This window comes from Ostrinia furnacalis, unplaced genomic scaffold (genome assembly GCF_004193835.3).
Source record: "Ostrinia furnacalis isolate ACB-3 unplaced genomic scaffold, ASM419383v2 OfSCF1913, whole genome shotgun sequence".
NCBI classification, from domain to species: Eukaryota; Metazoa; Arthropoda; class Insecta; order Lepidoptera; family Crambidae; genus Ostrinia; species Ostrinia furnacalis.
Genome location: NW_021132152.1, coordinates 935,000 through 950,770, shown reverse-complemented (window position 1 = coordinate 950,770; position 15,771 = coordinate 935,000). Strand labels below are relative to the sequence as shown.

Genomic DNA, 15,771 nt, shown 5'->3' with positions numbered 1-15,771 from the left:
AAAACCATTAATGAAACCGAATATAATTATGACCATTCGCGCCACGTAATGAACTGATAAGGTTTTGATAAGCGCCGAGCCAGTTGTTCCGCGGTCGTCCCGCCGCGAGGACGTCTGCCGCGAGCAAACGCGACACCAAACGAACAAACACGAAAACTACTCGAATAATAACTGAAATATACAAAACGAAAAACATTCTCGAAAGTTTCTCGCGCCAAAAAAATTTTCTCGAAGGAAACTCGCGCGGGAAATCGACCGGGCGCGCCACGCGTGTGACATCAACAAAAAACTATGCCCAAGTTTAACTCGTATGCATAATTTCACTTGATCATTAAAGCGATAAAGCGATTGCATACAATGCCGTGACCTTGGGGCGTGACCATGACGAAAAGCGATGCTCCATACTGAAACGGAATCCCAAATTGAATTGAAAGCTCAAACGGGCAGTTCCAAACTTTATTGTTGCACGGTCAAACGTATCTACCTACGTTGTTTTATTTAATTATTGGTTTATCAGTCAGATAAACAATGAATTATTTTAATGAGCTCTTTAATTAACTTTGCAATCATTAGTTATTTATAAATGCGGTTAAAGTGATGACAGTGGTGTATTGAATTGTGCGCATGAGGTTCATGTTAAAAATGAATAATCGTTTTGTTTTTGTGATAAAGAATATGTGTCAGTGTTGTGTGTGATTTATCTGTTATCACAATGTCACTACAGGAGGTGAGTGATAATGAAATCCGGATTGTAGAACAATAAGCGGGTACTGGAGATGTTCCCACAAATGTTTAAGCTAACCTACCCGAAATATCATTGTCAAATAATAATATTTACTTTGTCATTGCCTTGACTTTTGTTTGTACTTTAAACTGTTTTTGTGAGTACCAATCTACTACTTACTTCTTATAACAATAAAATCCTATAAATTAATATTCAAACAAGACTCCAAAACAAGTTTTTGTATGAAATTATTTATTTTACTAGCTTTTGCCCGCGGCTTCACCCGCGTGAAATTTAGTGTCACAGCATCAGCCTATATGTTAATCTGGGTTACAAACAATAATACTGTAAAGTTTCAACAAAATCCGTTCAGCAGTTTTTGCGTGAAAGAGTAACAAACATCCAGACATCCAAACTTTCGCATTTATAATATTAGTAGGATGTTCTTATAACATAAGTATATTTTGAAATCAATAAAGTACTTTGTGTTATTTATGATTAATCATACATAAATATGTAAGATGAACAAAAAGCTGAAATACGGTTCAGAACAAAAGAGGTTAATTTGAGGTAATCCGCGCGTTTGTCAGGCGGCAATATCTCAGTATTTGTCGAGACGATGTTTATTGCCTTTAGCCGGCTTCATAAATGATGACTACTTTTAGCATCTAGATATTTTACCCTGAACAATGTTTAAGAGCTCAAATGTACAGGAAAATTAAGTTAGGTAAAATTGTGCCGTCTCATTTTTGGTAGGTATTTCTTTTCATTTATGTTTCTGTTTAGGGTTTACAATCGCATTCTACATTATTATGACCCTAGAAAATAAATTTAGACCGGTAATTACGATATCTTTTAAAAGCCTAAGATCTAGATACTTACGAATCTATGAACCCTCTTATGTCAAATGCATACATATAGCAAAATACATATACCTAACATTATTAATCGCTTAAAACTTTAATTGCTGCAAAATCACAACAAACACCGGAGTGAAAATAATACACAAGACAGAACGTATTAACGGCAAGTTATTAATTGCAGGCGAATAATGAAGATAATCAGCGCCGTTTCGGCAATTATCACTGAACGGCAACTTGCAAATTAACTCCTCAAGGGCACACTTTCCTACTTCTGTCGGAGAGAAAAGCAAAAGCGCAGAAACTTGCATTGTACACTAATTACCGACAAAAAATAATTATGAACTGATCAGTGAGCAGTTTTTCTCACGATTTTCTTGTCATTAGGCGGCTAAATAATTGTTGCTGTTATTCAAAACTTTTAGATTCAAGTTTGTAAAAACTCGACTACTTATGCTAAAAGCCTGGATGCTGTCATCATCGCACTAGGTTTATATTTTGAAACGGTACGATAAGTACCACTTTCGCATAATAAGTAAATAAGACTATAGACACTTCCTGTTCGGCAGATTCAAGCCCGTTTTCACCATCAAATTCTAATTTTTAAGTGACTCTTATTATAACAAAATTCCTGATAAATGTTACCATAATTTCCCTTAACAAATAAGGATTGATAGTGTAAACGGGCATCAAACTTTTAAATCTTTAGTGAAATGTTTAGCCTATTCATTTTTATTATCTTGTGATAGGTTGATGAGGTTGAATTTACAACTCTATTCTACATAGAGATTGCCGAAACTTTAAAAGTAACTAACGTTACAAACAAAGCGATAAAGAAACGTGAAAATGAATTTAACACTCGCTTTTGTTCTCCCAAACAAACGCAGGTAATTATTAACTTTTCAAGGACACACTTTCCAACTTTTCCCGTCGGCAGAGTTAGCGAGCGCGTAGACACGGCAACATAAAATATGTGAAAACTTTTGTTTCATTTACCATAGACTTTTTTGTTAAATAATCGCATTTTCTTACCGTTGAAACGAAAAATAACACACAAATTAAACAGACTTAATTTATTTGTTACACAGATAGCAAACAGGATGTGCATTTCAACCCGTCAATTGCTCGTAGTATCGGAGGATAGGTATAACATCAATGTATTTCATCACGATTTGAAATAACATTAATTAAGTATAAAACATTATCATACTATTTTATTCTATTCTACATGTTAAAGGGCATCTAGAAAACAGATAGTATACTGTCAATTGCTGTCATTAATGAACTATTTCTTGCAGGAATATATTTAATGGTTTGTTCATTCTCTGGCTCTCGGCACTTGCTGTAATGTTTGTCTAGAAGGACTGGTAGGGCCCAAAGGATTAGGAGACATGTACAGAGCTCCTTTTCATCATCATTTCAGCCATAGGACGTCCACTGCTGAACATAGGCCTCCTCCAATACTTTCCATGTTGATCGATTGGTAGCAGCCTGCGTCCAGCGCTTCCCTGCTACCTTTAGATATTCATTACATAAAAATAATCTAGATGACAATAATGCAGTTCTTCCTACTTTTTTATATTTTTAAACCGGCAGACAGTGGTGACTGAGTTTGTTGCGGCGCTTCCTCTCAGCACTTGCCAAATGTTTGTGTCGAAGCGCTGGTAGGGCAAAAAAGAATGAGACATGTATAGGCTCCTTAAGAGCATTTGACGATTTGTAAGTACTAATTTAATTAGTCTAAACAAATAAAGATAATTTTGATTTTTTGATTTATGCTTCGACTCTAAATAACTTAGAACTAGCCATGCCCCGTCTAGTAGAATCATAGCGCCGCGTGAAATAGTAGAAACGTCTTAATTGCGGCGAACGAGCCCGCCACTAAACATTGGCCCAACCTTCGCGCCGCAATCGATACGATATGAAAATGCGTTCTGACGCGGAGGAAACTTTTAAAACTTTACTCATTTCAATGTGAAATGAAGCTATAGCTGTAGAAATTCTTGAAATAGGTTGGATTACCAATCAGTTAAATGATACGCTAAAAATATGTAATTGTAGAAATTGAAATTACTTATTGGATAAATATGTGCTGAGTTTTTCAGCATACGAAGAAAAAACGCCTTATTTATTTATATTTACAAATTCCTAGGAAGTTTAATTTCTATAAATTATTAAACTTATACGAGAGACAACAGAATAGAAAGTTATTAACATAGGTGCGTTTTTACTAATAGGTAATCAAGTGTGCAAATTAAATTAATTAATTTAATTCTAGTAGTTACCTACCACTGAGTATACCTACCGCACTATTATATCATTATGTTCACTATTATTTAACAAGCATTACATAATTTTAAGATTCTCCGCTCATCTGATTACTTCTTAATTATGTTTATTTAAAAACTTTATCACAATTAAATTCCCAAAATGTACTTTATATTAGGTATACTAAAGATTATTTATAGTAACGGTTATAGTGAGTCACAACTATACTGAGTCAGAAACATCCTCATGGCTGCACCGAAAAAGATCGGTCTGACTGACTGTGACTGATTAACACTTATTAATAGTTTTTGTGCGCATTATTTTAGGGTGTCGATTCATTAGCGAATTATAACTGCATATTTATAGCTTATGGCTCCATTAGTCATGTGAAGTGAATTATATGTCTGAAAACAGGATTAGAACAACACTAATAATGGAAGATTTAAAACACTGAAAAATAAGTAGATATCGTTCGTTTCGTTTCAGCTAAATGACACTGCTGGACAAAGGCCTCTCCAAAAATTTCCACAAAATAGATTATATTCTACCTGCAATGTCAAAATGACACTACATACCTACATGTCCAAAGTTCGTTGGGTAGGATGACTTTATGACTACAAAATTCCATAAATGCCAATACAAATTCCGTGCGCGTATGCAGGGCTGGTTAGAATTAACGTTTCAAAAATATCCTTGTCTTGAATGAGGATGTTCCTCAATAGACATTCTGTCGACATAATTTTCCAATATGAAAATAAACTTATTGGATGATGTTAATTAGCGTTGAGGTTAAACTAATGGTAAACAGTAAGTAAACAGTAATGATTATGAAATAATTAGTCGCTGAATTTCAATTCAAAGGATGATCTTTGCAATCCTCGCTCATGTGACCTCAATAGGTAATACCGTCTGTATACTGTAGCGAGTATATTTCCATTATAAACAGTTAATGGTCAAAGTTTACCGGCGCTAATGCACCCAATAAAACGCAAAGTAAACACCTTTTTTACATCACGCGGTTGCGCAAGACATAACCTAGATTTTATCATAGGCCAACGTTTGTGTTTACGACATTAAGTCCCTTGCATCTCCTGAAACTGCGTGTTGCTTAATATCGCTGGCAACACTGCGTATTTGTTTTGGCATTTACTGCACGTTTGAATAAATGTTACGATAGTTTATGGCGTGGTTAATAAACTTTATGCTAATTTAATAAAATAAAGTCCGTGAATTTATGTATTCTTGCAATATTTCTGCTTCATCCACATTTATAAAGAAAGAAGACAAATAAGCTATAACCGTTTTATGTTTTATTTTTCATAGTTTTACCTAAGGTTTCGTCAGTTAAATTTAAAATTTACGACATCATTTTTGACTAGCTTGCCTTGCATTGAAACTTAATAAAACCTGCTATGTCATACTAAAGATAGCAATTACAGTCACCGTTCCGCTGAACCGAATGTAATCTGCAAACACATGCACAACAAAAATAGCACCGAACCCTGTCTGACTTACATCACTAGGTATGACCCGATCCATTAAGGAACTACCTGTATCTAATCGCGAAAGCTTAATGGACGCATCTGTTTTCTTGTTATTTCGAGCTCCTGTAAGCGAATTAAAGCCGGCATTAAATGCATCCGCTAAAGTATGTCTTGTACAAATATTTGGCCGAACAATATTTATAGCTTCTAGCACGAGATGTAAGCAATCAACGTCACAGCGAATGACCTCACGCTTCGTCTTATGTTTTCAAAGTATATCTATAGTTTTCCGATACTGGGTTTTGTAACCAGCTCGTTCCCTTCTACATTTTATGCACTGATTGCTCGTACTTGCGGAAGGCTACGTTTCTTTTTTAATTTATTTATTAATTTATTCTTGTGACTCGGCTAATTTTTGTTTGTTTCGTTCCGTGAGTTTGGATTCGTCGTTATTATCATTTGTTTTAGCAACTTTTATATAACTTCACCGTTTGTTAGTGTTTGGATAAATCTTGCAACTTGCAAGGCAATGCTGAAATTTTGAATTTACACCTAATAACGATTTCAACAAATAAACGTTCCTTTACCAAACACGAAAACTAATTTTATCGAATGCAAAACCATGAAGTATTTCATGTCACTCACGTAGTCCACCAAAAATATCGTGAAAGTGAGAAAGTTGACCTGACTGCAGGAACATTATATTTATGACGTCACATAACAATATCGATTATGACACCTCTTTCACACGGAGGGAAATCGTTCTTCAGTATAATGTTTGAAGATTATAAACCCTCCGATAAGGGCAAAGAAAATTGATTTTCTATCAAACGCTCAAAAGTAGGTTGAAACTGAAACACTGATTAATGAATAACTAATTAAAGGCTACAATGATCTTCTAGCTACAAATAACTTCACCTAACTACATTTACAGGCAGCAAATATTTTGACAGTTTCAAAATTTAACGACGAGAAAAATGAGAAAATTAGTATTCACCAGAACTGCTTTAAACATTATGTGACGCTATGCCATCAATTCCATTGCCAATACCCATGTGAGCAGGAAGTAATAACTACAAACGTTCGGTTTTACCCTGAAAATGTAATGCCTATACTAATTTATCGGTTTAAAATAAATTCCGTCTTCAGACCGTGGCTCATGGCTGGTCGGAAGCGGCAAGAATGTATCCGACATTTGCGGCGCGTGCGCATGTGGTCTTATGACGCATCTCTCTTTTTGACATTGAACTAACCACTGAAGTAGATACAGACATCAAATTATAGTATCTTTTGTTGCAATATCACCCTTAGTACAACTACATAAATACCACGTTCATTACCTTGATTTTCTGTTGTCTGTACATAACTTTATAACAATTTTATTGATCACTCTGTACAAATAAAAGTAAATTATAATTAATAAGTTGTTTTTTTTTCTACTTTGTTTATTAACGATTTATTAATTAATAACAGAAAAATTCAAAACATTTTGTTTATTTACATAATATTTGTATTAATATAAAGTTAATTACTTTATTTTTGATATTCCGATGAGTAAAACACGTTTAAAATCTGAACTAATTTGACCAGTTTCAAATACGTAAAACACTTGCCGAAGGACGCGTGATAAATTATTGTAATACTCGAAGTACTTTCTCTGTTTAAAATCAAATTGTCACGGATATAATTAAAGACCTCTTATAAAAAATAATATTTTAAGCCATTAAGGTATTTTGCCTTTTAATATACGATTAGCTAATTATGATTTGAACCTTGCTAACGTTTAAATCATAATTAAAAAGTAAATAGTAACAAATGAGTTTATTGATGAAAAGTGTTCACTTAATAACAAATACCTATTTCTCGGCCACGGAATGTTTACGCTTGACAGAATAAATTAATAGCGACTATTATTTTATTTTAGTTTCTATTTAAGAATGCAATTTTCTCTTATACCTACATGAGCACCTGTTTATATTATGTAATATCTTACATGTCGTAAAATGAGACCGTATACTAAACAGTGCGCAACTAAACTCTCTATGGTTGAGTGATCTGTAAGCTAAACTATCATTCTGGAGGTTCTGGGTTGGATGCCTAGGTGGGTCACGTCAAACATATAAAAAACTTTGCTGTCGATTGTACTTAGACTTTATCAGGTGGTTGGTGGTAGGGCTTGTTCTAAGTCCGCCTGGCTAGCTACCATCATCTTACCTAAGTCTTTTAACATTGTTGTGTTCCGGCAGTTAGAGGTAAGATAGCCAGTTCCACAGCTCGCTTCCACCTTCGGCCTGATCGTCACCTACCTCCTTCTTCGTTGTGGATAAAAAAAATCATTCATCTATGAATTTTATCTTTTCTTACACTATTTTAGATAAACACTATAACGCACGGCGCCCTTGAACTAAAATCACACATAGATAAGTTCATTTGTAGACAACAAATTACAAGTCCAACCTGTTTATAAAATTCTCGTTTTATTTTAAATCTAGTAAACAACCAGAATATCAGAAAATACTTCGTTAGTTCGTTATTCATTAAACCAGTTAAAGGCCTTTAATTAGAGAAAAAAATGAAAATGCTATTTTGTCAAATCATTTACAAATAAAAATACATTACGTGATGTTATTTAACAATCATTACTAATCTTCCATTATCACTAAAGATACGAGTAATAAGATACCTTTACAATTTAAAGGTAAAGTTTACGTTTACAACAGTTTACAAAGATAAAAGTACGGAACAGACATCTTATCTGTTGTGATAAACTTAGATTTACCAACAGAACAATAGATACCATCAATTTTAATCACGAATAGCCGATTTCGCTAGTTTTACATGCATGCATACATATAGCCCAATAACATTACCTTTGGACAACCAACGACGTCACCTATAATACATTTAAGTAACTCAGGGACCTATAGCAACAGTATATCAAAACCATTATTAATAATACCACCCGATAAATCATTCTGACTGCTAAAAATTTTCCTCTTGTAAATTATTTTATCGCACCTGATTGATTAAAAATAATTCAGATTCAGAGGAAAAATTCTGGTTTTAACCTCAAGGACAGAATATTATTTGTACCGGGAAATTTTAATCAAACTTGAGGATTAATTAAACATTTTACTAAAGCCTTTCAGTACAAAGCATCAGCTTTATAAATTGAGGTTATCAACTTGACAGTTATATGAATTAGCATAAAATATAATAATTTTCATCCAAGTAGCAGCATCTTCCAATAAAGTATTAATTATTATGCGAATCAAAATAGCTAATTCACAACATCTTGTACAAATTGCATCTGTGATTAAATTAAACGATGACTGTTGTGTTGAAATTACAACCATTCTGTGCTACAACATCCAAGAAGACGCAATAAACTAGGTATATCATAGCAGACTATGAAAGGAAATCTGGTACACATTATACTTCAGGGATGACTAACGCAGGAGTTGCATCAAGACGGGTACTCACTAGCTAGCTGTAACTTTGAAATATCTGAAGTAACATACGAGTACACATTCTTCATCTGGGGGCACGGCAGTGCCCCCGCCAAGTCGAGCGCGAAGCAAACACTGCCGTACCATCCTTTACTGGAACCATTTCGCCGCATTTTCAGGCCTCTATTTGAGAACCTTTAGATAAGACCAGAACGCAGAAATTTTCGTCATCTAGTAAGCTATAATCACACACTTAAAATCCAAAATTTCAAGTCTGTAGGTCAATTAGTTCCGAAGTTAAGCGAAAGCAAAGTTTCGCATTTATGACACTCACTCACTCACTGATGATCATCAAAATAGAACTAGTACTTCCCATTAACTCAGAGAGCTGAAATTTGGTACAGAGTTAGGGTTTAATGGCCACATAAAGGGAAAACTATAAAAACTAGGAAAATCGAAGATCTGGAGTAACACCACATTCATAATAATCAATACTACTAGCGCCACACCGGCGCCGTGGTGTTCGCCTGTACCGCTCACCGCTAGATGGCGCTAGCACTTTGAGCGTCGATTTTCTGCACCGCGGTGTCCAGATTTTTTTTCCCCTCTAGTTATTATTAAATCAATTCTGATTCGTTGTCCTTTTTAAAGATGTGTTTAATATCGTAAAAAAAATGACGATAATATTAAAGGACGACGACGTTAAATAATTATGCCACATTCTACAAAAAGAAGTGAAATCCCACCAAAAACATTCTGTAAAAAACTAGCCAAGTCTCGATGGAGCTGCTTGTTTATCTCTAAAAAGTAATGAAATCTAGACAAAGTCGTGCCAAGTCTATGGTTCTTTACTGCGATTTCTTTTTTATTATAGTTAATGTTGTGTGACTTGGCCGTTGAACAATCTTTATTAAGATAATCAATAATTATGCATAAGTATTATTGAAATACGCAGCTTTATTAAGCCTACAATTCACTGGTTATTAAATCAACGTTTTCCAAGTGGCAATTTTCCATCGTCAATGGGTAGTGGTTCTGGCAACAGATTGGTGCAATGGTGTCATGGAGCACCTGGTTTTGTACCCTTCAACGGCCAAGTCACACAACATTAACTATAATAAAAAAGAAATCGCAGTAAAGAACCATAGACTTGGCACGACTTTGTCTAGATTTCATTACTTTTTAGAGATAAACAAGCAGCTCCATCGAGACTTGGCTAGTTTTTTACAGAATGTTTTTGGTGGGATTCATATAGACAGCTTGCAAGTCGCAATCAATTAGTATTGCCGCACGTTGCTGTTGCCAAAAACCATGAATTGTGGTGTGAAAACGCAACGCGTTTAAGCCTCCTAATTTACTGGGTTCAGTTTTGTGGTTACGGCTACTGCTGGCAGCCACTGCCAAGCCAAATTGTGCTTGATTGTGTTGATAGTGGATATGCCAGCACCTCAGAAAAATGTAAAATTAAATAAATGTTTCTAAATCACACTAGAATTTTACAGCTTGCTAGTGAGCAAACAGCTTTACGCGATTCACCATGCCGATAGCCACAGAACAGGGCTTTTAGCTGTATTAGTATTAGCTGGGTTGGGCAGCCAACCCATGCTCTAAGTAATTACATTATCCGCAGCACGAAACGTGAGCGTGTCGATTTGTGGACTAACTTTATATAAAACACCATGGAATATAAAAAGATCGATGCATAAGCTTCTTTTATTACTTCAATAGTTACAGTCAAGTCAAGCATTATAATTATTATTATTTTTTGTTACTTTCTCACTCACACGATCACTACAGCATGTCGGTAGTGAGCTGTGTAATTAGTGATTTCTTTAATATTACATCGTATTCGTCTGTCATTCAATTTAACAATATCAGAGAAAGATTTGCAGTCTCTTTTTTATAATTCGTTTAAGATTTTCTCCAGTTTTATAATTTTTAACAATTATACTTTACTTTGTAACGTTTTTGCATTCATACTTTTGGTGTGAACTATCATTGTTGCTGGGACGATATCAATGTTTATTGAGACCTCTTGGATCTTCAATTAATGTATAGTGTTGGTAGCTAATTTAGCCTAAAGCAAAACGACGTTATCTATATATATAAAAGAAAGTCGTGTTAGTTACTTCGCTTATAACTCAAGAACGGCTGAACCGATTTAGCTGAAAATTGTCAGGGAGGTAGTTTAGAGCCAGGAGAAGGACATAGGTTACTTTTTATCCCGTTCGAAATAAAAAAAGTCTGCTTATTTATTGCCATTAAGGCGGAACAAAGTTCGCCGGGTCAGCTAGTTTTTTATATTAAACCATTCAATGAAGTAGGTACAGCAAATAATTTTGATATCACGATTGAATTTGATTGATTGAAGCAATTACTTAGCAAATCTATTGAAGTTACGGCCTTACTAAAAATAAACACCTTATTATTTACGCGCCATTTAGATATTTAGGTACATTTCCTTTAAAGAAAGGTTGGTCAGGTAGGTAGTTGTAGTTTTTTAATTTTCCAGAAAACAGACAACAATACAAACATCGTGTGTAGTGTAACTATTGTCGTTTCTCGCGGCGCATTACACGCTCTATTTGAGCCGCGAGGCAGATCTCTAAATGATTGAAATACAGTATGCCAATTTGCGCTGGCCCAATTTTGAGACAATTTGAGCGAATTGAGTAAGAGATCATCCGGCGCGAATTCGATCGAGTGACGGTAATTGGGTTCAACGTCACTGAAATTGAAGAAAAAATATTGACAACCTAAAATCTGTGCTATGTTATGGCTGTTAAACAGTGCCTACTACTACGAGTACTCCGTTATTGATAGTTGTGAAGATTATGTGCGTCTTACTGACTAAAACGAAAGTGAATTTATAATTTTACAACTAAGCTAGAATTAAAGATTTTTACGACTAAGCTAGAATTAAAGATTTTTGGGCCTAAATCTTAAAGGATTATGCTGGCAATCAGGAAAAGGAGATTGACTATAATTCAAATGTGCATGCATGCACAGTGTTGGTATTTTTAACGATCTCGTAATGAAATTGGTACCAATGCTCGCAGCGTATGGCGTATGTCACGCAAATGAAACGCACTGGGCGAATCAGTTATGGAAGCAGGTAACACCGCCATTTAGAAGATATGGATAGCTTCCATATACCGGCTGACTAAAATGGTACTCAATTTGTTGACGCGTTAACTCCCAACGGACTACTAACTAGGCAATTAAAATTAAACTATGAATTGATTTGTATGCCAAATGTCACCCGAATACAAATTACGTAACCGACATCCGTATCTTCATAAGCTAATCAATTTTCTATTTATTTTACTCCTCAAGGAAGATACAAGGTCAGGCAGACAATTTACTGGTATTTATGTCTATTTTATTTAAAACCCGTTTTAGTCACCGGTACAATACGGTAGCCAAAAATTTTGAATAGAACATAAAGTAAAGTGTATGCTGTATAGGTACCGAAGATTATATTCGTACTGGTATAAGGTTATCAGCTTCTACAGGCATATTTAAGACTGTATCTATACAGGCCTTTTTCGGGACAGTTATGTATTTAATAGCTTGAAATGCACCGCCAACTGATCCTTTAACTCGTTTCAGTCTATTGTCGTACACTGCTGGATAATTACCTTCCCCATGCATATCATGCATTTCATTCATCATATGCATTTAGGACGCTATTTGGATCAAATATGTAATTGCTCAATAATGAATAATAAATAAATAAAATAAATAAATAAAATCCACAACGACCAGCCTTATAATATCAGATATTATTTTGTTATTTGACAATGTCCTAATTCAGTCCTTCTTTCACAGGCATGCATGGAACAAGAGTCCCGAGTGGCGGAGCTTCGGTCCCTAGCGGCAAGAGTGGCGGCGGAGACAGGCTCCCGCGCCCTGCAGGCCGACGCAGACGCCCTAGCGCGCCGGCTGCAGCTCGTGGCTGGCGCTGTGCAAGCCCTGGCTGACCTGGGCGAAGCCCGACAGCTGGCCAGGGCCAAGGCGCAACATGCCAAGGACAAGTTCTGCGATATGAGACAGGTGAGCCTTGGGAACTATGTCAATCATAAGGTCATAGCCATGTACACATGGAGGCACATGATTTTGGGATTAAAGAAGCATAGAATCAATGTTCTTAGCGTATGACCCTTTCATAAAACAATTGCCAAGGATTTTTCGAGCTCTTTTGTAATCAAACACAAAGTAAACACACGGGCGAGTGTTCGTTAATGAATTAATCGATTATAACGGATGCCAATGCCTTTCCCACTTGCATTATCAATGAGGCAATAACGGTCACCCTTGATATCGATCGCGCAACGTTATATCCCGAAGGATTCCATTTACTATGACTTTAATTACGAATGTTTTATGAATCATGACGTGCACGCATTTCTGCCACGCCGGAATGTTAATTAATTACAACACTCACGGTACATATATTATATTTAATTCGCAAGGGGAATGAACTTTGCGACAACCCGTCGCCCTCTTTATCTGTTACTGACTGTGGCAGTTTGATAATGTAAACTGTACTTTCCAGGATCTGGCCCCGCTACACGAAGACGGCGAAATTGTAGAAGACAAACTTATCGCTCTGCGAGAAAACCTGATAGCGCTCGGCAAAAGCGAAGCGGATATAGCTCCAGCCAAAGCGGAACTGCCCGACATTGATCGCGACGTATCTGACGAGCACTCTATAGTTAGAATACTAGAGTTATGGCAGGCGATGTTCAGAGACACGTTCCTGCATTACCACAGACTATCCACCGCCCTCGTCAGATCTGGAGATGCTGCGACTGCTTTGCGGTTATGGCACGAATACCTTCTGGATCTCCAATCGTTCCTCTCTGGATCAGTACCAGCCGACTACGAAAACTTAACGGAACACAGACGTTTATGTAGGGTTCATCGAAACCTGCTGACGTCACAACGGTCGGTGCTTATGAACGAGAACAAAGAAATGAAAAACAGAGACTTGGCTGATAAATTCGATACATTAACGAATCTACATAACGAGACTTTAGCGAGAATCGTTGAAAGACACGATGAGGTTTGCACTCGAATCGCCGCCTGGGATGATTATCGAGATATCAACACCGAACTTCTTCGATGGCTCAAAGAAATGGAGAGGGAGAAAGAGAAATTACAACTTAGATATGTACACATTAAGAGGATAAATAAGATATTAACCAAAATACAGAATCTCTCTGATAAAGTACCTGAAGGAAGAAAGCAGGCGGAAAAATTGTTATCAAATCTCAAAAAAGTGCTCGAATTTACAGAGGAAGCATACGGAGCGTCAGTTAGGATTGAGTATGCGGGCGCTGTAAAGAGAGTTGATAACTTACAAGCTAGTCTTGACACATGGAGAGATTTCTTGTCCCGAATACTTGCCCTCGTGGGAGAGTATGAATCTTTGACCAACGAGCTACACAAAACTTACTCAAGGACTCAGGATGAAGTAAACACTTATTCTGATGAAGAACGGCTTTCAAGGCCTCAACTCAAAAAAGCCATCGAGAAGTACTCGGATTTGAGGACAAAGATCGAGAAAACTGAAAGCCAAATTGAAGCTCTGAGCGTCGTACAAGAGCAACTTAAAGAATGCCTCAGTCCTCAAGACATCAGAGTAGTGAACCAGAAATTATGGCAATTAAGGCAGCAACGAGCAGATTTAGAACATCAGCTATCAATTATAATCCACCGACTACAAGAGCGATTAGAAATCTACACAATTTACGAATCACGACTAACTCGGTTCAGTGAATGGCTGACAACCCTGGAATCTCGTCTTGAAACTACTAGTCAAAGCAGTGAAATCAGCGCGCTTGATCCACATGACCTCATAAGAAGAATAAATTCGGATATTCAGGCTGAAACTGCAATGAAAGAACGTGAATTCGAATGGCTCTCTGAAACTGGCAATACACTCACAGAACTATCTAAAAAGGATGAAAAGTCCTACAGCAAGAACACCGCCAAACATCTGAAAGATGTACAGGAACGTTGGCATAAAGTACAAGAAACGGGCAGAAGTAGAATAGCTAAGATCACAGAATTGCTCGAAACAATATTGCAACTGGAGGAACGATTAACTGAAATAAGAACAAAACTTCATATCGTTGAGTCCAGATTGACTGCTACTATCATCTTAGAACATTTGACTACTAAAGCAGTTGATGAGAAGTTCAAAGACCGCGATGATATTCACAAGAGCATAGAAAATAAGAGCGGAGAAGTAGGAGAAACTCTGAACCTCTGCCAACTGGTGTTCAACGACCCGGACGTACTCAAAGGCAACTTCGATCTCCGAAACCTACATACCGGATTCGATATAGTCGAAAAGAAATGGAAGAACATCTGCGACATGTCTGAACAGCGCAAAGGCACTCTCAAGGAGATTCGCAAATCGGCTGAACTGGCCCACTCCCTACTGCCTAAAGTGGAGAAGAAGCTGGATTCAATCGAGAGGCGAGTCGAGAAGATAGAAACCCGCAAACAACGCGGCGAGCCTGAGGACGAGAGTGTGTCTAAAGCGGTTGTTAAAGATTTGGAAGCGCTTGAGAGTGACGTCAAGCGGCTGGAAGATTCTTACAGCCGAGTGGCGTCGGCTAGAGGCGTGGAGCTTCGTGGCGAGGGTGCTGACGATGCAGCGCGATTGCGTGCTGCGGTGCGGCGCTGGCAGCAGCTACGTGGCCGCGTGGATGCCGCTGGCGCTGACGTGCACAGGCAGTTCGTGGCCGCACACGGCAAGGCGGTTGTGGCGTTAGCTGAAGCTGACGTGCGACTGACTCGCGCTCTGCACCTCTCACCAATGCCATTGGACAAAGTCGCTACCCTCAAGGAATTAGAAGTAAGTTCAACCCTTTGTTTAAAATTTTCATGATCACTATCTCTCAAATTGTTATCAGCTACGGAATTTCTTAGGGACTCTTTTCGTTGAAGTGAGAAATATTTCGACGCAGTTT

The 15,771-nt window shown here is 37.0% G+C and overlaps 2 protein-coding genes across 4 annotated transcripts in view; one reads left to right on the top strand and one right to left on the bottom strand.

Annotated features, from left to right (window-relative positions):
* The window catches only part of LOC114354071 (rod outer segment membrane protein 1), a 57,798-nt gene that overhangs the window by 8,878 nt on the left and 33,149 nt on the right, over window positions 1-15,771 (bottom strand). The gene's annotated exons all lie outside the window — the stretch shown is intronic.
* Window positions 1-15,771, top strand: part of Msp300 (Muscle-specific protein 300 kDa) — a 152,430-nt gene that overhangs the window by 125,988 nt on the left and 10,671 nt on the right. For all 3 annotated transcript variants that reach the window (XM_028306328.1, XM_028306327.1, XM_028306326.1), the window contains 2 exons: window positions 12,617-12,841; window positions 13,344-15,656. In XM_028306328.1, the coding sequence (XP_028162129.1) occupies window positions 12,617-12,841; window positions 13,344-15,656 (2,538 nt within the window). The remainder of the gene's footprint in view (window positions 1-12,616; window positions 12,842-13,343; window positions 15,657-15,771) is intronic.